At 38.3% G+C, this 22,021-nt stretch overlaps 1 protein-coding gene across 2 annotated transcripts in view; it reads right to left on the bottom strand.

Moving 5' to 3' along the window:
• The window catches only part of LOC105476838 (carboxypeptidase D), an 89,510-nt gene that overhangs the window by 11,648 nt on the left and 55,841 nt on the right, over positions 1–22,021 (bottom strand). For both annotated transcript variants that reach the window (XM_011733099.2, XM_071082620.1), the window contains exons 9-18: positions 17,378–17,480; positions 16,747–16,889; positions 15,391–15,560; positions 13,365–13,688; positions 10,850–11,045; positions 8,454–8,589; positions 5,589–5,720; positions 4,695–4,790; positions 4,523–4,587; positions 81–212 (exon numbers count right to left, since the gene is read on the bottom strand). In XM_011733099.2, the coding sequence (XP_011731401.2) occupies positions 81–212; positions 4,523–4,587; positions 4,695–4,790; positions 5,589–5,720; positions 8,454–8,589; positions 10,850–11,045; positions 13,365–13,688; positions 15,391–15,560; positions 16,747–16,889; positions 17,378–17,480 (1,497 nt within the window). The remainder of the gene's footprint in view (positions 1–80; positions 213–4,522; positions 4,588–4,694; positions 4,791–5,588; positions 5,721–8,453; positions 8,590–10,849; positions 11,046–13,364; positions 13,689–15,390; positions 15,561–16,746; positions 16,890–17,377; positions 17,481–22,021) is intronic.

Below are 22,021 nucleotides of genomic sequence, written 5' to 3'. Positions count from 1 at the left end.
GTAAAAGACAATGTTTCGATAAAGGTTTTCACTGAACACATTCCTGGGAGTTTGCCTCTAGTTAAAAGGAAAAGACTCACCTCCACTAACATACTAAGAAGAGATCTCTTATTGTCTGCCCACAAGGAAGGGAGCTGTGCAGCACTAGGAAAGTAACAGCAGCTTGTGTATACTGTGATTTCCGGACAATGGCCATAGGTGATGCTATAATCCTAAAATATAAAGTTCAAAATCAAATGTGGGAAAATTAGTAAGTAAAAGAATGAGGCATTGTAATACAACAAATGGAGTAAATGAAAAGAAAATGTAGCTGATGTAAACAAAGAAGCTGTAAAGCATTTTATGACATGTATAAATAAACCTCTCTGTATTATAATCAGTCACAAACTCTATGAGAGCCCTTGAGGACAGGGGCTATGTCGAATTCACTTTCCTATCTTCAGTGCTTCCCACTGTGCCTGGTAGTGCCAGTTAGATGGGGTTTATTCGGGTTTGCTGAAGAAATGAATCAATAAGTTCATGCAGAAGAGGGTCAGCTTCCCTTAAAACCCAGAAACGTCACAGTTGTTCTTGAAGCTCTGGAGATAATAATCATTAGCCCTCTGATACCCTCAACCTGGACCCCTGCTGGTAACAATACCCACTCCCTGCAATATAGCATTTATCAAATTATCTTAACTGATTAGAGATTAGTTTCCCCATAGCATAGCTCAGATCATGTCAATATTGTTATCCCTGCTCAAAACCTGTGCAGACAGGTTCAAAAACCCAACTTACCACCTTTTCCCAAAATATCTTCTTTTTCCTAACTCAATTAATGATATTAACTCATTTTCTCACATAGCCATGAAACATCTTGTCTTTGACTTCTCTATCTCACTATCATCCATAATTTGCTGAATCTTGTCAATTCTACCTCTCTAGAATCTCTAAAATGTCATCCTCTGACTCTACTCTCCTTGCCACTAGCATAACCTAGGCCCTCATTACTTTTTGTCTAGACAATTCCAAACCAGTCTCCCTGTACCAGTGTCTCTTCCTCCAAACTATCTTAACTGATTATTTAGAGATTAGTTTTCCCATAGCATAGCTCAGATCATGTCAATATTGTTATCCCTGCTCAAAACCTCATAGTTTCCCATTCTTATTAAAACAAAGCATTCAAAGCAACCAGTACTCTTTCCATTCTTAACCTTTTGCAGCTCTGCATTACACTCCATACTCTAACTAAATTGGACTGCCGCTATGTACTGCTTCCTCTTTCTGGAATGTTCTGCTTCACAATCTCTGCAGCCCAAATGCCATCTCCTCTACAGAGAAAAAGGCTGTATCTCTGACTACATATAATTTTTTGTGTCTTTAATTTCTCATGGCCTGTTGAGAGCTACTCTCTTCTACATCAAATCAATTAATTATGTAACACAGTTAATTCGTACAATAGGCCAGGCAATATATTTTATCACTAATATGGCAAAGTGCCTCCCAGTAGTAAGTTCTTAGTAAATAAAGGACAGAAGACAGGCAGAAATGGGAATGAAGTCAATTTTCTGGTTGCACATGTGAATAAAATGATCAGCCACCCACCCATCTGCTAACAACTCCTGCCTAATTTGAAGTGGATAGACAGTGAATTAAAATGCTGTCAGAAATTAAAGAAGACCTAAATAAATGGATGGGAGGACAATATTGTAGAGATGTCAATACTACACAAAGTGATCTATGGTTTCAACACAACCTCTAACAAAATTCCAACATCCCTTTTCTCAGAAAAAGAAAAGCCAACGCTCAAATTCAAATGGAATGACAAGGGGCCCTGAATAGCCAAAACAATCTTTAAGAACAATAAAGTTGAAGGACTCACACGTTCCAATTTTACAATTTACCACAACAAACCTACATTAATCAAAACAGTGATACTGGCATAAAGGCAAACACATAGACCAATGGAATAGAATTGAGAGTACAGAAATAAACCCACACATCTATGGTAAACTCATTTTTGACAAGGGTACCAAAACCATTCAGTAGGGAAAAAATAGTCTTTCAACAAATAGTGCTGAGACAACTGAATTTCTACATACAAACAAACGAAGCTGAACTCCTACTTCATGCCATAAAAAATAAATTGCATCAATGACCAAAATACGACAGCTTGATCCATAATTTTTTTTTTTTTTTTTGAGACAGGATCTCACTCTGTTGCCCAGACTGGAGTGCAGTGGCGAGATCTCGGCTTATCGCAATCTCTCCCTCCCAAGCCATTCTCCTGCCGCAGCCTCCCGAGTAGCTGGGATTACAGGTGCACGGCACTACAGCCCGGCTAATGTTTGTATTTTTAGTATATGGGGTTTCACCATGTTGGCCAGGCTGGTCTTGAACTCCTGACATCAAATGATCCACCCACCTTGGCCTCCCAAAGTGCTCGGATTACAGGCCTGAGCCACCGTGCCCAGCCCATAAAACTCTTCAAAGAAAACGCAAGCATAGGTGGCATGGAGTGGGGCGGTGGTGGGGAGGGGCATGCACCCTGCCCCCCAACTCATCCCACATCTGCCCTCCAAAAAACAGAAAAAAGAAAAGAAAACATGGGGGGGGGGCGGGGAATCTTCATGACCTTGGATTTAGCAACAGATCCTTAGATAGGATAACAATTGCAAAAGCAACAACAAAAACAGATACATTGGATTTCATCACAATTAAAAACTCTTGTGTATCAAAGGACATAATCAAGAAATTTAAAAGGTAACCTACAGAATAGGAGAAAATACTTGCAAATCATGTATCTGATAAGAATTTCATATCTAGAATACATAGCATCCAGAATGGTTTTTGTTTGTTTATTTGTTTTTCTTGAGATGGAGTTTCGTGCTTGTTGCCCAGGCTGGAGTGCAATGGTATGATCTTGGCTCACTGAAACCTCCACCTCCCTAGTTCAAGAGATTCTCCTGCCTCAGCCTCCCAAGTAGCTGGGATTACAGGTGCCTGCCCCCACGCCCAGCTAATTTTTTTGTATTTTTAGTAGAGACGGGTTTTACCATGTTGGCCAGGCTGGTCTCGAACTCCTGACCTCAGGTGATCCTCCTGCCTCAGCCTCCCAAAGTTCTGGGATTATAGACGTGAGCCACCACCACGTTCAGCCTTTTATATTAACATATAAAGAACTCCAGCCTAGGCAACAAAGGGAGACCCTGTCTCTACAAAGAATTTAAAATAATTGGTCCAGCATGGTGGTGCATGCGGGTGGTGGTGGCTACTCCCAGAGGCTGAGGTGGGGAGATCACTTAGGCCTGGGAGGTTGAGGCTGCAATAAGCTGCGAAGGAGTCATAGCCACTGCACTCCAGCCTGAGCAACAAAGTGAGACTCTGTTAAAAAAAAACACACACACAAAAAAACAACAACAACGAAAATAAGTGTTGGTAAGGAGAGGATATGGGAAAAATTGGAACCCTCAAACAATGCTGGTAAGGAATGTAAAATGGTGCAGCTGCTGTGGAAAACAGTTTGGTGGTTCCTCAAAAGGCGAAACATAGAATTACAACATAACCAGGTAATTCCACTCCTAGGTATCTACCCCAAAGAAGTGACAGATACTTGTAATACCAAGGCTCAAGGCAGCATGGGGTTCAAACAGATACCTGCAATACCAATGTTCATGGCAACATCATTCGCAATAGCCAAAAAGCAGAAATCCAAGTGCCCATCAATACATGAATTAACAAACAAAATGTGGTATAAACATAAATGGAATATTATTCAGCCATAAAAAGGAATGAAGTAATGATACATGCTCTAAAATGGATGAATCCTAAAAACATTTTGCTAAGTGAAAGGGTAAATATTGTATGATTCTACTTACATGAAATATATAGAATAGGCAAATAGAAAGTAGACAGGGGTTCCAGGAGTCGTGGGAGAGGGGAATAGGGAGTTACTGCTTAGTGGATACAGAGTTTCTGTCTGGGGCAAATGAAGTTTTGGAAATAGATATGGTTTTGGGGGCACAACATTTAATTAATGTCACTGAACTGTACAATTAAAAATGGTTAAAATGGCCAAAAAAAGTACTCTCGGGTTAATTTAAGGGCTAAACATGTCAAGAAAGCCATGAGCCAGATGCCATTCACTTTACAATACCAGAAAAGTCACCTATTCTTGCACTCAATGGCCGATATTCATAAACTCCACCTTTTTTTTTTTTTTTTGAGATGGAGTCTCACTCTGTTGCCCAGGCTGGAGTGCAGTAGCACGATCTCGACTAGACTCACTGCAACCTCCGCCTCCCAGGTTCAAGTGATTCTCCTGACTCAGCCTCCCAAGTAGCTGGGATTACAGGCGTCTGCCACCACACCCAGCTAATTTTTATATTTTTAGTAGAAACGGGGTTTCGCATGTTGGCCAGGCTGGTCTCGAACTCCCAATCTCAGATAATCCACCTGCCTTGGCCTCCCAAAGCACTGGGATTACACGTACGACATCGTGCCTGGCCATAACTCCATTCTAACCATGTTCTAGAAAGCATACCTTCATGCTGCCCAGGTGACTATGCCATTCTGCTCCACGCATTACTCCTCCTGGAATATTCTCATCTATAAAAGCATTGAGAAATGTGGAATCAAGCAGACCTTAAGGTGAAACTCCTTTCCCCACAAAAGCAACAATAACAGCAATAACAAAAGGTATGGAAAACACTTACCTGATTTATTCGGGCAACTGGGCTGACCCATGTGCATGGATGGATGATTATTTGCATAAAGAGATGCCAGATGCTTCAGAGTCTCTTTATTTTCCACTGTAGAAAGAAAAAATTAGAAGTCGGTGGAGAAATCCAATGATTTTTTCCCCAAGTTAACTTTCATGTATACAAGTCATCTTTTTCTCCTAATAAATTTTGCACTCTGCTTAAGTATACTGTTACTATAATTAACCCTAAAAGGTTTTATTTACCTAAGATAATCACACGAAGAAGACCAACATCCTCCTTACATTAAAAGGTTCTAATGGTGAGTTTTCATAACAGACTATTACACTAAACTACAAACTTGTTTTGATATGTCTTACTGCATTTTGGGACAACTGTAACCTAATAACAATATTCTTTGTTATTAGGATGCACTGAAAACCACCCAAACTATCTCCATATACTGCAACCCCACAGAGATTAAACCACCAACTGTTTAACTCACCATAAGATGCAACCACTTAGTCAAAGTTTAAAACAGGAGAGGACAAATATGTTAGTGTTTGGTTACATAGGAGTTTCATGAGGCAAGAGAATGTAAAGTGTCATACTCACTTTTACATTCTCAGTATTTACAGACATAATAATTTTTCAGTAAATGGTTGTGGACTAAAGGGAACATATGGAACAAGATAGCTAGACTCAATAAAGCTGGGCTTCCATTAGATCTGAGCTCTCTTCTCCAAGTAACTGAACTGCTGATATATGTACAGTCTTCTTTGGTTGGTAATTTGCTCACAGAGTGTGCTCAAATGCTCACTATTTATAAAAATGTGGAAGGGACATTACTTAATTGGGATTTGCTACCTAAGCTTAAATAGTATATATATGAAATGACATTCTACATACCTGTCTGTACTGGCTTGTCATAAGGATATGTGACCAGCACGGAACCACCATCTAAGGCAACAGAAAGACTAAAGTCCTGTTTTTGAATCAAATTTTCAATGATGGCTTTAGTCTCAGGTTGGGAGGCATTATCTAAAAAAGAGAAAAGTCAAATATAAAATATCAAATTTTAAATCTTAGTATGAGTATCTAAGGAAATACTCTCTACTTGAATACAATCAAAATGCTAACTTAAAAATTTGCAGATAAATATTTTATTTCTCCATAAGCTACTATCTCAAGCAAGAAAGATACATTACAGAAGGTAGGTTAGTATGAGTTCTATTATGTACTTCAGGATATGTATATACTAATGACTCTAAGCAAGTTAAAGAAAAATCTTATTTAAAAAAACAAAAAGAATACGCATATCCTGCTTTACAAAATAATTTAGGGAATATATAAATAACCTATCTGATATGGTTTGGCTGTACCCCCACCCAAATCTCAACTTGAATTGCATCTCCCAGAATTCCCATGTGCTGTGGGAGGCACCCAGTGAGAGGTGACTGAATCATGGGGGTGGGTCTTTCCCATGCTATTCTTGTGATAGTGAATAAGTCTCACAAGATCTGATGGGTTTATCGGGGGTTTCCACTTTCACTTCCTTCTCATTCTCTCTTGCCACTGCCATGTAAGAAGTGCCTTTCATCCTCCGCTATGATTGTGAAACCTCCCCAGCCATGTGGGACTGTAAGTCCAATTAAATCTCCTTTTCTTCCCAGTCTCAAGTATGTCTTTATTAGCAGCGTGAAAACAGATTAATACAGTAAATTGGTACCAATAGAGTCAGGTGTTGCTGAAAATATATCCAAAAATGTGGAAGCAACTTTGGAGCTGGGTAACAGGCAGAGGTTGGAACAGTTTGTAGGGCTCCGAAGAAGACAGGGAAACGTGGGAAAGTGTAGAACTTCCTAGAGACTTGTTGAATGGCTTTGACAAAAGTGCTGATAGTGATATGACCAATAAGGTCCAGACTGAAGTGGTCTCAGATGGAGATAATGAACTTGTTGGGAACTGGAGCAAAGGTGATTCTTGTTATGTTTTAGCAAAGAGACTGGCAGCATTTTGCCCCTCATTTAGCAAAGAGACCCCAGAGATTTTTGGAACTTTGAACCTGAGAGAGACTACTTAGGGTATCTGGTGGAAGAAATTTCTAAGCAGCAAAGCATTCAAGAGGTGACATGGGTGCTGTTAAAGGCATTCAGTTTCATAAGGGAAACAAAGCATAAAAGTTTGGAAAATTTGCAGCCTGACTATGCAGAAAAGAAAAACCCATTTTCTGGGGAGAAATTCAACCCAGCTGCAGAAATTTGCATAAGTAGCAAGGAGCCTAATGTTAATGCCCAAGACCATGGGGAACATATCTCCAGGCCATGTCAGAGACCTTCCCGGCAGCCCCTTCCATCAAAGGCCTGGAGGCCCAGGAGGAAAAAGTGGTTTTGTGGGCCAGGCTCAGGGTCCCTGTGCTGGGGGCAGTCTAGGGACTTGGTGCCCTGCCTCCTAGTTGCTCCAGCTGTGACTAAAAGGGGCCAAGGTACAGCTCAGGCTGCTGCTTCAGTGGATGGAAGCCCCAAGACCTGGCAGCTTCCATGTGGTGTTGAGCCTGCAGGTGCAAAAAAGCCAAGAATTTATGTTTGGGAACCTCCACCTAGATTTCAAGAGATGTATGGAAAAGCTTGGATGTCCAGGCAAAAGTTTGCCACAGGGGCAGGCCCTTCATGGAGAACCTCTGCTAGGGCGGTGCAGAAGGGAAATGTGGGATCAGAGTCCCCACACAGAGTCCCTACTGAGGTACCACCTAATGGAGCTGTGAGAAGAAGGCCACTGTTCTCCAGACCCCAGAATGGTAGATCCACCGACAGCTTGCACTATGCCCCTGGAAAAGCCACTGACACTCAATGCCAGTTGGTGAAAGCAGCTGGGAGAGAGACTGCACCCTGTAAAGCCACAGGGGTAGAGCTGCCCAAGACCATGGGAACCTACTTCCTGCATCAGCATGACCTAGATGCAAAACATGGAGTCAAAGGAGAAAATTTTTGAACTTTTAAGATTTGACTGCCCTGCTTGATTTTGAACTCGTATGGGGCCTGTAGCCCCTCCGTTTTGGCCAATTTCTCCCATTTGGAATGGCTGTATTTACCCAATGCCTGTACCCCTATTTTATCTAGGAAGTAACTAACTTGCTTTTGATTTTACAGGCTCATAAGCAGAAGGGACTTGTCTCAGATGAGATATTGGACTGTGGACTTTTGAGTTAATGCTGAAATAACACTTCGGGGGACTGTTGGGAAAGCATGATTGGTTTTGAAATGTGAGGACATGAGATGTGGGAGGGACCAGTGGCAGAATGATATGGTTTGGCTGTGTCCCCATCCAAATCTCAACTTGAATTTTATTTCCCAGAACTCCCACTTGTTGTGGGAGGGACTCAGTGGGAGGTAACTGAATCATGGGGGTGGGTCTCTCCTGTATTATTCTCGTGATGGTGAATAAGGGCTCTTCAAATCAATATACACATATATGTGTGTCATGTGTGTATACACACACATAGGAGGGGAGAGAGAATACACATCTCTACACAACTAGTGAAGAAACATCCCGATATAATGGATTGAATTTATATGAAAAATTTTAATTATTTTTGCAAATAATAATGGAGAAAAATTCAAAAAGTTTTCCGGATGTCTGTATTCATTTATACCTCATATTCATAAACCAGACAAGAAAGTACTTCATTACTCACTGACAAAATAGGATCAACCAATCTTCCAGCAAAAAGAAATTATCTCCTAAGTATTTTAATGGCCTAAAAATTAGCCTTACTTGTGAAGTCTGTATCCAAATCTTTGCCACGAGCATTCGTTTGTCCTATTTTTGAAGTACAGTCTTTCTCTTGAGCTCTCTCTCGCCCATCTGGATTTAGAGAAGGGACAATCACAATCCTAGTCCTGTCAACCAACTAAAGCAGAAACAGAAATTAATGAGTTACTAGCTGTGTGTAGAATCAATGGGTACCCTCTCATGCCTCAAATGGAAAGTCTGTTGTTTATTCTACACACAGTTAACGTAAAAGGCAGAACTAAAATGAACGAAAAAATAAAAAATAAAATTTCCTTTTGCTTCAAATATATTAAAAATAAGCAAAAAACTACTGTACAGCTAATGTTCCCAGAGACCTCCCAGTGACTTAGAACAGGGGTCAGGAACCACTAACTGCCGGCCAAATTCAGTTGGTGCCTGCTATTGTATATAAAGTTTTACTGACACATAACCATGACTATTCATTTACATATGACTGCTTTTGTGCTCTAATGGCAGAGTTGAGTGAGTTCACAACACAGAGCACCTGTCCCACAAAGGAAGATAACAATTTTTGGTCAGTCTGATTTAAATGCATGTCACCTAATTACACAGGTCACTTCCTATCCTAATCACGACATCAATTCTTTCCAAATTTGTTTTGGGGAGGCAGAACTGCACTGGGCTTTGGAGTAGACATACTTGGGTTTAAATTCTAGTTTTACCAGTTTCTAGCTGCGGGACTGCCTCAGTTTCTACATTTATAAAATGGAGATAATCATTATCACATGGTTGAGGATATAATGATCTATATAATATACATGGTATATTACCTGGCACATAATATGTATTCAATAAATATCAGTTCTTTTTCCCTTTCCTAAGTCCACTATGGACAGTGCCAATTAGTGAGTGTTTTAGAAGGATGCACTCTTTTCTTCCCTTCTCTAAGGCAACCTACAACTAGGATGCTTAATCATACATGCCCAAGCCTGTGGGTCAAAGTTGTTTTGTTTGTTTTCGAGATTTCAGCCTGTTACCCAAGCTGGAATACAGTGGTGCAATCACAGCTCACTGCAGTCTTGACCTACACGGCTCAAGTGATCCTCCCACTTTAGCCTCCCAAGTAGCTAGGATTACAGGTGTGCACCTCAATGCCCAGCTAATTTTTAAAATGTTTGTAGAGACAGGGTATCACTCTGTTGCTCAGGCTGGTCTCAACCGTCTGGCATCAAGTGGTCCTCTTCTCTTTAGCCCCCTGAAGTGTTGTGATTACAGGCATGAGTCATCACACCCTGGTCAAAGTTCTTTTTTGTAATCACAGATGGCTCAAGTAGATAATACCATATTGCTTTTTCTAAAATCTCTTAGCAGCCAAGATGTCCAATAATTTTTTATGTATTACATGAAAAGGAAAACTATATTGAAAAACTAGACTTTCACTAGATTTTTCTTTTTTCTTTTTTTTTTTTTTTTGAGACGGAGTCTCGCTCTGTCTCCCAGGCTGGAGTGCAGTGGCCGGATCTCAGCTCACTGCAAGCTCCGCCTCCCGGGTTCACGCCATTCTCCTGCCTCAGCCTCCCGAGCAGCTGGGACTACAGGCGCCCACCACCTCGCCCGGCTAGTTTTTTTGTATTTTTTTAGTAGAGACGGGGTTTCACCGGGTTAGCCAGAATGGTCTCGATCTCCTGACCTCGTGACCTGCCCGTCTCAGCCTCCCAAAGTGCTGGGATTACAGGCTTGAGCCACCGTGCCCGGCCTAGATTTTTCAATATAGTATCCTAGTTATAAGTAATTCAGAATGGAAGTTCCTCAAGTTAGAATGTAAAAAACTGGCCAGGCTCCACGGCTCACGCCTGTAATCCCAGCACTTTGGGAGGCCAAGGCAGGATTACCTGAGGTCACGAGTTTGAGACCAGCATGGCCAACATGGCAAAACACTGTCTCTACTAAAAATATAAAAAAAATCTGTAGTCCCAGCTACTCAGGAAGTTGAAGTGGGATAACTGCTTGAACCCAGGAGGCGGAGGTTGCAGTGAGCCAAGATCTACCATTGCACTCAAGCCTGGGTGATAGAGCAGGACTCCGTCTCAAAAAAAAAAAAAAAAAAAAAGTAAACAACTATGAACAAAGACTGGAAGGGTAGTGTGGCTATTAAATGACAGAGTAGGAAATTGAATGTAAATTTTTAGTATTCTTTCCTGTATGCCTCTCAAGACATACAAGGAAATATAATAGAAAGGCACTATTAACAAAGGGTATATACTACAAAGATGGTTCATTTTTAAAGAGTAAAGTTCATAATGTACTATAAGTGACTGTAAAATCTAGCAAGAAATTAAAAATTTTAAAAATGCTGCCCTGATATTAATGTTCAGCTTTTTCCTTTTAAAGCATGTCAACCCCAGCTATTCTCTTACTTGGGTAACAGCTGGGTTCTTTTTGTAGTTCAGGCAGAGAAATTCTGCCAGAGCCAAAAGCAGTTCAGTTCCAACTGGCGCATTTCCATGGATACCAGCAACAAAACGAATCTTTGGTTCTTCAGGCTCAGATACATTGGGCTTATTGGAGATTTCAAGGGACCAAATGTGACGGTATTCAGCGCTCTGTCCCAAACTTTCAAAAACCAGAAACAAAAATATCAGCAAGTAATCAAGCACTATGTTAACGTTGACTTACGGACTTTAAAAATAGAAATGAAAATAAAACACAAAAAGTTTTAAAAAGTCTTTAAAGAGTGAATCACTGTAATCAGAAAACCTTAAGAAAATTAGTTTTCCTTGACCAAAGAACATCAAATAGATGATATTATCAGGTTTATGAAAGATTATGATTTAGTCTACCATCCTTCCAAATTCAGTCATTCTCATACAATCATCACAATATTTGCCCTATCTTCTTTAATCTATACTACTATTTAGTTAATATATATCTTTTGTCCTAACTCACAAATTAAATTTTTATTACAGAAATATTTATGTATGAATGCAGCTAACCTCCCTTATTTATTTATCTATATTATTATTATCATTATTATTATTATTATTATTATATTTTTAAGAGACAGGGTCTTACTATGTCACCCAAGCTGGAATGCAATGGCTTGATCATAGCTCATTGCAGCCTCAAATTCCAGGGCTTGAGTGATCCTCTGGCCTCAGTCCCCTAAGGGAGTAGTACTACAGGTTTGTGCCACCATGCCTGGATAATTTCTTTAAAAAATTTTGTAGAGACAGGGACTTGCTATATTGCTGAGGCTGGTTTCAAGTGCTTCTGGCCTCAAGTGATTCTCCCACCTCAGTCTCCCAAAGTCCCGGGATTACAGCATAAGCCACCACCCTGGCCCTCCCTTTTTAAATCTAAATTAATATTTGTAAATAAGTCATGTTACATTTTACTATAAATGCAACACCAGTTTCACAGTAAAAATAATTTGTGAGTGGGGAAAAAAATAACAATTCAATGAAAATTAAACAATGGTCAAATACTCTGCTTACCCAAGAGCTTTGAGCTTAAGGTCTGCTTTCTTTAGCATAAAGGGAGATTTACAAGAATTGGATAGAAAAAATATAATCATATTAAATTCAGAAAAATTAACAGAAACCCGATTGCTTTCTCATGATGCTATTCAATGGTACTTAGTGCCTGTTGGTGTACCACCTAAAACTCTCTTGTGCCCCACCACTGGCATGTGTGGCATATTTTGAGAAAATATTTAACTAAAAAGTGTGTCTTGAATCAGGAGGTTAAAAAAATTAAATCAACTAAGTAAACAGACAGCAAAATAATGTCCAATTTTTGTTTGTTTTAGAGACAGGATCTTACTGTCACCTAGGCTGGAGTGCAGTGGTATGATCATAGTTCAGTGTAAATTGGAGCTCCTGGCCTCAAACGATCCTCCCACTTGGACCTCCCAAAGTGCTGGGATTACAAGTGTGAGCCACTGTGCCCAGCCTGGTTTTATTTTAAAATTAAAAAAATATGAACCCCATGGTACTAAGATTGTATGATATTAAACCTGAAATAGCCAGAAATATTCAAGAATCAGTTAAGGAAGAAAAGTAATTGGTATTGCCAAAGAAACTAACACTCTGCATCTATGAACATTATAAATCAGAATTTGAGGAACTAAGTTTTCTAATGAAATTAAAAGGACCAATGAAGAAAGACAAAGTAAAAAGGTAAAAGGCTAAATAATGTTCACAAGGTTTGCAGCAGAGAACTATAAGCTCAAGGAAAAATGTAAAGACCTTACCTACAACAGGCAACCATAGGAATGGACAAATCATAGAAATAATTTTGGAGTAACTGTAACAAAATCTAAAATGAAGCAGTGCAAGTGAGGCAAGCAACCACCAGAAAGTGAAGGTAAAGGCTATCTCAGCTATCAGTTTTCCATCAGCCAGGACTACATATTCTCCCTGGGATCCACAATCACATAAGTCCCTAAGACTTCAAGTAAGAGACTGTGAATAAAGACTAGAATTAGGATAGCAACTAAGCTTCATTTTCTAATTTAAAAAAAAAGTTACACGTAATCCCTAACAGGTGAGCTTATAGTTCTAAATTCCTCACTTGCCCCAAGCAAAATAAAACAAACTAAACAATATTGAGTCAGAGCATATTAATAGATCTGTAGCTGAGTGATGGAAAGGGTTTTGCAATCAGTCAAAATAATTATCAAGAAGAGCAATTTTACATTTCCTGGAAGCACAGGCTATCTACTTCTCATCTAACAAGTAATTCTCCTTAAAGTTCCCAAGATTCACTATTAAAAAGATCTCCAAGCAAATACCTGTTGCAAAATAAGTAAACTCCAACTCTCTGTACATTCTGTTCCCAAATATTTCTATATAAATTACAATAACTATTCAACATGGCTAATGCTGATTTTACTCTTAAAAAAAAAAAAAGACAGTAGAAAGTGACACTTACTTGGTAAGATTTGTAATATGTGGATAGTTCATTACAAGTCCTCTCAGAAACTCTGATAAGTCTTTGTAGGAATGGTATCGATAAAGAGCCAGATTTGAGGAGGAGCGTAACATGAGGCTTTCCAAACCATTCTCCGCTGAAAGGTCTTTAATTAAAGTTTCAAACTCTTTAGTAGTTGGATCACTGGCATCACTGGTGCTGGTGCTAGCCCCTTTTCCTTTCTTTGATTCACTGTTTGAATCTGCTGAGGATCGAACAAGTGTGAAGTTGACCTGAATAGCGCCTTCACTCTTGACAGTCACATTCTTGGTAACTGGATTATACCTATGACAAAGGAGACAGATCAGAACCACACTCCTGCAGCTGGAGTACCCAAACCCTGGGAAGGCAGGTGAACAGAGAACGTGAGAATCCTTGGGATAAATGTGGTACAGCTTCCTAAAGAGACAAAATTTTAACATTGAGTAATTTATTATTTTTAATACATTAATAATACATTAATAGACATGGGTATACTACAAAATATGCATGGACTTTTTTCATAATTTTTTTTTTAAGACGGAGTCTTGCTCTGTCACCCAGGCTGGAGTGCAGTGGCACCATCTCAGTTCATTGCAACTCCGCCTCCTGGGTTCAAGTGATTCTCCTGCCTTAGCCTCCTGAGTAGCTGGGATTACAGGTGCCCACCACCATGTCTGGATAATTTGTGTATTTTTAGTAGAGACAGGATTTCAACATGTTTACAGGTGGGTCTCAAACTTCTGACCTCAAGTGATCCACCCGCCTCTGCCTCCCAAAGTGCTGGGATTACAGGCCTGAGCCACTGCACCTGGCCTAGGTTTTTAAGATTAATTATACGGCTTTAAAAGAAATTTAGTGCTTGTAGTGGATACTCCCATGTCTCCTGGAACTTAAATTCACTTGTCTTCTCTCAGGGTATATGGGTGGAAAAGTTGGAGGGGTGCTAAGTTAGGACATTCTCTGCCAAACACATCCTTCTCACCCTGTTTCTCAGATCCTCTGCTGCTTTAGTTAACACTCTGCCAAAATAGAAGAATCACAGAAAAGACCTCATTACTCATTAGTGTGAGGTTCTAACCCATCCATTTATGGACCACTAGATATCTGAAAACCATTAAAAAACAAAGGCAATGACTAAAATGTTTTCATATATTTACCCTTACTTCAATGGGTATTCAAACTAACTCTTTAGAAATAAGTTATCTAGCAGGAGGAAGGGAAAATGTCCTGTGGTAACATCTATACTTATCAAAAGATAAAAAAGAAAACTACAAGAGAAACCCTGTCTCTACTAAAAATACAAAAATTAGCTAGGTGTGGTGGCACACACCAGTAATATCAACTACTTGGGAGGCTGAGGCACAAGCATCCCTTGAACCCAGGAGGCAGAAGTTGCAGGGAGCTAAGATAGTGCCTCCAGCCTGGGTGATAGAGAGAGGCACTGCCTCAAAAAAAAAAAGTTACTAGCATGTTAAATAGACTGCATTGCTTTGGGCTTGCTTTTATTTAGCAAATAAAGAGAATGATAAATATTCTTTCTATACATTTTCTATGTTCTTTGTGCTTCATGAACTAACACTTTTGTTACTCCTTTAAAGGAAAAACTATCTTGAACACATTTCCAATAAATTCTACTACAAATTGGAACTGACTTTGTAGAATTACTTCAGCCTTACTCTCCTTTTTAATAAAAAACCTAAGGCCATGAGGATCAGGATTTGATGTGTATTCTAAAGTGTTTTGCCTAATGTCCAGGTTGGAAGCATGTCACAATGAGTCAACTAAGCAATAACTAGAATATTTATTCCAGGAATCTTTTTTTTTTTTTTTTTTTTTCATGTACTCTATCTGCCACTAAAGGAGAGGCAAAGGTATAACTGCCCCTAAACTTCCCAGCAATCCATTCAAAGTTGCTTAACTAGAATGTTCTGGTAATAATCCTCCAGAATGGAGCCATGTTTGTCTGTCCCCCAAGCACTCTATTTCAAAGCATTCAGTCACTCACCCTCGAGCAGATGCTGTGATTTTATAAGTTCCTGGAACCAGGAGACGCCAGTAATCTCCAGTTTTGTAAGTAGTCACTGGGTGATTAATCTCAGCAACACTAATGGTGGCATTTAATATACCCCTGCCATCTGTGGCATCTAGAACAAATCCTTTGACGCCCTGATGAACCTGGATTAAGTACAAGGACACCAGATTTCAATAGTAAACATCATCATCTAATTATCTTGGGAGGTCATATTCAAAATAACAGATTGTTAACACAAATAAATGGAACAAACAGGAATTTAGGAGTTCAGAGTGAAGTTCAATGTAAATGTTCATTAAAATATTTCTGAAGGCTAATTTTTCATAGGCTTTGTTTCTCTTTATCATGAAGAATATAAATAACACTGTTTAAACATTAGCACATTCCGATGATTTCAGAATATATGACATATATTCTCTCATATATTCTGAAATCATCGGAATGTGCTAAATATAGCTGTTAATTTTCTTGGGTAGGATAGTAGCACTTACAGTATGTAGTAGCTCCTTATTTTTAGGAGATAGATGCTGAAATAATATTTAGGGGTAAAATACCATACCTGCAATTTATATTAAAATAGTTCAGTCAAAAATATGTATGTGTATGTCAGAGTGTAAATAAAATTTACATTAAAATAAAGCAAATACAACAAAATGTTAAAAATGTTAAATCTAGGTATAGGAATAATTATTGGCTAGTCATAACTTTTCTGTATATTTAAAATTTTTCAGAATAAAATGTCTTTAAATATAGTAAAAAACTCACAGACTTTATGTCACACCACTCAGGAAAAAGAAAAATGCAGAAATGTACTGGCATAAAGCATTAGTCTGATTATCCTAATTAACATTAGTGTATTTCTTATAATCTTTACCTATTGGCCACCACACATACCCAAAAAAAAGGAAATTAATCATTTCACAGTAAATCACTGGCAGTAAGAAAAAGAATAAAAACATTTACTCTACAGCCCATCTTTCTATCACTTGGCCAATGATTAGGTGTGTATCCAATTTATGTTGGTCTTTTTTAAACACAGGGTAAAAAGTGACCACTTTTTACCTTAAGGTAATCCTTAAGGGCCAAATATCACTACCTTGTTTAATCATTTTCAGCTTTTCCTCACATATACAGATAAACTCATTTCCATCCATGAATTTTCTAGATAAATATATTAAACACCTTGGAATCTACAAATTGGTTAAATATATTAAAACAAATTGAAATTTTAAAGAGTATATTCTAAAATTACTGCATAAAAACCATGTGTACACACAAACATCTTTTCACCCTTGGGAGAAATCTCATACTTTTCCCCTGAATAGTCACCTGTTTCATAAACTGGATTAGTGATCTTCGATTCTGTTCCCAAAAGTTTGGCAGCTCTTTCTCAAATGGATATTTCACACAACCTAGTTCAATAGTCACTTCAAAGCAATTTGTTTGTAAATAGTTCCAGTCCTGCATTCCTCCTAAAAGATAAAAATTAAAATTAATCACTCTGAAGAAGTTCTAAACAGCTCAGATCTCAAAAAGTAAGCAATAGTCCTAGTAAAAAGCCAAATTTATCTCTTATCAGCATTGATTGAAAAATGATAATGTGTTCATGTAAGGGCACTTTGATAACATGTTCATGTGAGGGCAAAACACCTACACCTTCATGTTTAAGAACTCAAATATAGCTTACACTCTTCTATTAGCACATGGAAGATTCTTTGTAATAGCCAGAAGTAAAATGTAATCCTTTAATCAAGTTTTAGTGCAGTATTCTTACTCAACCCTCAATGTACATCAAACACAAAAGTAGTTGAAAAGATTATTTAAATATTTTAAACTACTTAAACTATGTTTTAAAAATAATGATTATTCCTCAAAATTAAAAGATCAGTAACAAGCAGCACCATCTAGGAAAGCAGAAAGGCCATCAAGTTGTAAGGTCTTGATATAAAAGAATCTTTACCTGGGACATTATACCAACTAGCTCCATTTGTTATTCCATGAGGAAAATATTCATTAGGATACATATTCTTGCAAGGTCTACCTTGAAACATCTGGGAATTTTCCTGGAAAAACAAAAAGAATCTTTACTTGTATTTGTTTGTATCTCCATCAAAATATATATATATATATATATATACACTGGGAAGATACAGGAAAATAATAAAAGTGGCTTCCAACAGGGTGTGTGAGGGGTGGACGTAAGAGTAGGGTGGGGCTATGAGTAGTGAGACTTTTCAGTGTATAGCTTTTTATGCCATTTTGATTTTTCACTATCTGAACTTAATCTATTTTAAAAAATCAAAATTAAATGTGCTCTGTAAGAAAATATTGACTTCATTTATTACTCACAATTACAAGTAATATAAAACCTAGCTGAACCCCTCTCTAAAAAACATTTCTGTTCATATTCATACTTTCGTTTCATGCCTTCAAGGATCTTGAAGTCCAAAAAAGATAATACACACAGAATAAGAGTAAGCAGCTTTCCCTGACTTCTAGCAGGAATAAGATGGCCCCTCTGTGCTCTGACTGCCCTCTGTACAATTATCTTACATTACAACTACAATTGCACCTTTTTCTTCCCTAAAGACAACGTTTCCTTGAAACAGTTTGTGTGTCTGTGTCCTTAGCATCTAGCATACAGTAGGCGTCCAACTGATAACTCAATGAAGGGTAAGAAAAACTGCCATGGAGACACAAATAAACACCATTGAAAGCAAGAGGAGAGAAAGATTACATCTGATCAGAGTGGCAGGGGGAGTTTCCTAGAAGAAATTGAGCTTTGAAAGATGGTCAAAACTTCATTTATCTCTTTTTGAAAGAGAAAAAAAGTACTGAAAATGTAAAGATAAAAAGAATAATTTCTCATTTTTCTACCACAGATAATTAACCATTTAACTTTAAAATATATAAACAGGGACAGGTAAGATCACGCCTGTAGTCCCAACACTTTGGGAGGTCAAGGTTGGAGAACTGCTTGAGCTCAGAAGTTCAAGAACAGCCTGGGGGATACAGTGAGACCTTGTCCCTATGGGAAAAAAAAAAAAAGCCATGTATGGTGCTAGATGCCTGTAGAACCAGCTCCCTGGGAGGCTGAGACAGGAAAATAGCTTGACCCCGGGAGGTTGAGGCTGCAGTAAGCCATGACTGCACCACTGCACTGCAGCCTGGGTGACAAAGCAAGACTGTCTTAATAAAAACAAAATAAAATAAATGATCCCCTTCTAGAAACTTAATATGCCAATTAAAGTCTTATCATCTCATCACTCTTTTATCAAATAAAAACCATAATTTTAGATTACTGTAATAATTATATGCATGCTCTTTGGCTTTGGTTTTGTTTTGGTTTGAAACTGGGTCTTGTTTTGTCACCCAGCTCGGAGTGCAGTAGTGGAAACACAGCTCACTGCAGCCTCAATCTCCCCACGCTCAGGTGATCCTTCCACCTCACCCTGAGTAGCTGGGACCATAGGTGTGCACCAACACACCCAGCTAATTTTTGTATTTTTTGTAGAGATGGGGTTTGACTATGTTGCCCAGGCTGGTCTTGAACTACTGGGCTCAAGGAATCTGCCCATCTCAGCCTCCTAAATTGTTGAGATTACAGGTGTGAGCCATCACACCGGGCCTGGTATATAACTTTTAGACCTTTTTTTTTAACTTATATACGAATGGAGAATGGATGCTTCACCCCTCAGTCTTCTTTATGTTTTCAAAATCCACCTTATTGAGATATAATTCACATTCCACACAATTGACTCCATTTAAAGTGTACAATTCAATGGTTTTTAGTATTCACAGAGTTGTATAACCACCCACCATAATAAATTTTAGGATACTTCATCACCCCAAAGGGAAACTCTGTATCTATTAGCATTCTCCATTTTTCCCCAACCTCCACTCCCTACACCCACTCCAAACCATAGGCAACTACCAATCTACCTTCTGTCTCTATGGGTTTGCCTATTCTGAACATTATATATAAACCGAATCATACATTATGTAGTCTCTTGTGACTTCTTTCACTTAGCACGTTTTTAAGGGTCATTCAAGTTGTACCATGTATCATTACTTCATTACTTTTTATGGCTGAATAATATTCCACTGTATGATTTTATATGTCTACTTATCAGTTTGTTAACCCATTCATCAGTTGATGGACATTTTGGTTGTTTCCATTTGGGGCTATTATGAATAATGCTGCTACAAATATTCATGTACAAGTTTTTGTGTGAATACATGTTTCCATTTTTCTTGGGTATATACCTAGCAGTGGAATGCTGGGTCATACTATAATTCTATATTTAATGTTTTGAAGCACTGCCAGACTGTTTTCCAAAGCAGTTATACCATTTTACACCCCACCAGCAATGTACATATAAAGGTTTCAATTTCTCCACATCTTTGCCTGTGCATATTTTCCATTTTTTAAATTACAGTCATCCTAGTGGGTAAGAAGAGGTATTGACTTGCATTTCTCTAATGGCTAACAATATTAAGCATCTTTTCATGTGCTTGTTAGCCATTTCCTCTTCTTTAGAGAAATGTCCATTCATATCCTTTCCCCATTTTTCACTTGGATGATACGTCTTTTTACTATTTAGCTGTAAGAGTTCTTTATATATTTTAGATATAACACCTTTATCATATGATTTACAAAAATTTTCTCTCATTCTGTGGATCATCTTTTTATTTATTTATTTTTGGGGGGCTGGGGTCTCCTTCTGCCACCCACACGCTGGAGTGCAGTGGCATGATCATAGCTCACGATAGCCTCTACTTCTTGGGCTCAAGCAATCCTTCGGCCTCAGCCTCCCAAGTAGCTGGGACTACAGGCATATGCCACCACGCCCAGCTTCTATGGGCTGTCTTTTTACTTCCTGAATGTTATCTGTTATGGATTGAGTTGTGTCCTCCAAAAATATATTGAAGTCCTAACCCTCAGTACCTCAGAATGTGATCTTATTTGGAAATAAGTTCCTTACAGAGGTAATCAAGTTAAAATGAGGTGATTAGCATGGGCTCTAATCCAATATGACAGTGTCCTTGTACAAAGGGGAAACTGGGATACAAAGACACGGGGAGAATGCCATGTGATGAAGAAGGGTTGGAGTGAAGGAATGCCAATGGTTGCCAACAAAGCACCAGAAACTAGGGAGAAACAAGGAAGGATTCTTCCACAGTTTCAGAGGGAGCATGGCCCTGGCAACACTGTGATTTTGGACTTCTGGCCTCCAGAACTGTGAGACAATAAATTCCTGTTGTCTTAGACAATCCAGTTTGTGGAATTTTGTTACAACAGAACAAAAAAAACAGTTTTCTTTGCAGTAAAGAAGTTTTTAATCTTGATGATGTCCAATATATCAACCTTTTCTTGTCACTTGTGCTTTTGATGTCTTATCTAGAGGAGAACCAAAGTCTCAAAAATGTAGTCCTTTTTTTTTTTTTTTTTTTAGTTTTATAGTTTTAGTTCCTATATTTAGGTTTATGACCAATTTTAAGCTAATTTTGGGGTGCGGAGTGAGGAAGGTATCTAGTTTATTCTTTTGCATATAAATATCCAATTGTCCCAGCACCATTTATTTTAACAATCTATTCTTTGCCTATTGAATTGTCTTGGCATCCTTTTCTAAAAAAAAATCAACTGACCATCAACATAAGAATTTATTCCTGGGCTCTCAGTTCTATTTCATTGATCTGTATGTCTGTCCTTATGCCAGTACCACACTGTATTAATTACTGTAGCTTTGTGGTAAGTTTGGAATTGGATGTACGAGTTCCCTAACTTTTGTCATTTATTCTTCATTTCAGAGATAATTTTGTCTTTTTCTTCCATTTTTTTTCCTGAGTCCTATAAACTTTATTTTATTTCTCCCTGGCTTTTTGTTTCCTGGCTTCTGTTTTTATTTTTTGACTATCTGAGTTGAGGTAGTTTCTCATATCCTCAACGTATATTTGGGTATGCTTAATCTGTTTAGAATGCCAACTGAACAGTTTTCTTCTGCTTCTTGATTATTTTTTGCTAATGGTAGGGTTTCCTTAGTTTCTATATGTGATATTTCATTTCTTAATTTTCTGCAATCGTTTTCCATGGACTTTATTTTCCTCGTTTATTTTTATGATATTGGGCATTTAATATCATTCCTAGCTTAATTCTAGCAAAATCCAGGAACCTCAATGTGGTTATTTATTTGTCTCGGTGGTAAGGGTGGAGCTGGAAGTCTTCTGATTTTAAGGTTCTTTTCTGTTTTGTAAAACCTTACATTTCTCCCCACTTTTTCCTTTTCCCATTCACCATTTAATTGTCAAGGAGCACTTCTTCATTTCTATCTTTGTCTTTTTTTTCCTTCTCCAGAAGCTATGAGTTTGGAAGATCTCCCTGTAACCATCCTCTCCTTTTAAACTGTGCTTATCCCGTTAAATCACATCAAATCCTTTAAGTTGTATGCATTTTGAAATCTCTTCCTTGTATTCCAGAGCTCTCATCTGCCCAGTTATTCTTTTAGTATTTTTGGATTTAGCGCATATGTGATGTATGGTGGTCACTCCAAATTACCTTCACAGCTGCCCTTCAGTGGCACCCACTTCTGTCTTCTCCATAAGT

Source organism: Macaca nemestrina, chromosome 17, assembly GCF_043159975.1.
Source record: "Macaca nemestrina isolate mMacNem1 chromosome 17, mMacNem.hap1, whole genome shotgun sequence".
Classification (NCBI taxonomy): domain Eukaryota; kingdom Metazoa; phylum Chordata; class Mammalia; order Primates; family Cercopithecidae; genus Macaca; species Macaca nemestrina.
Note: the sequence above shows the minus strand (reverse complement) of the source record. Positions and strands in the feature narration are given on the sequence as shown.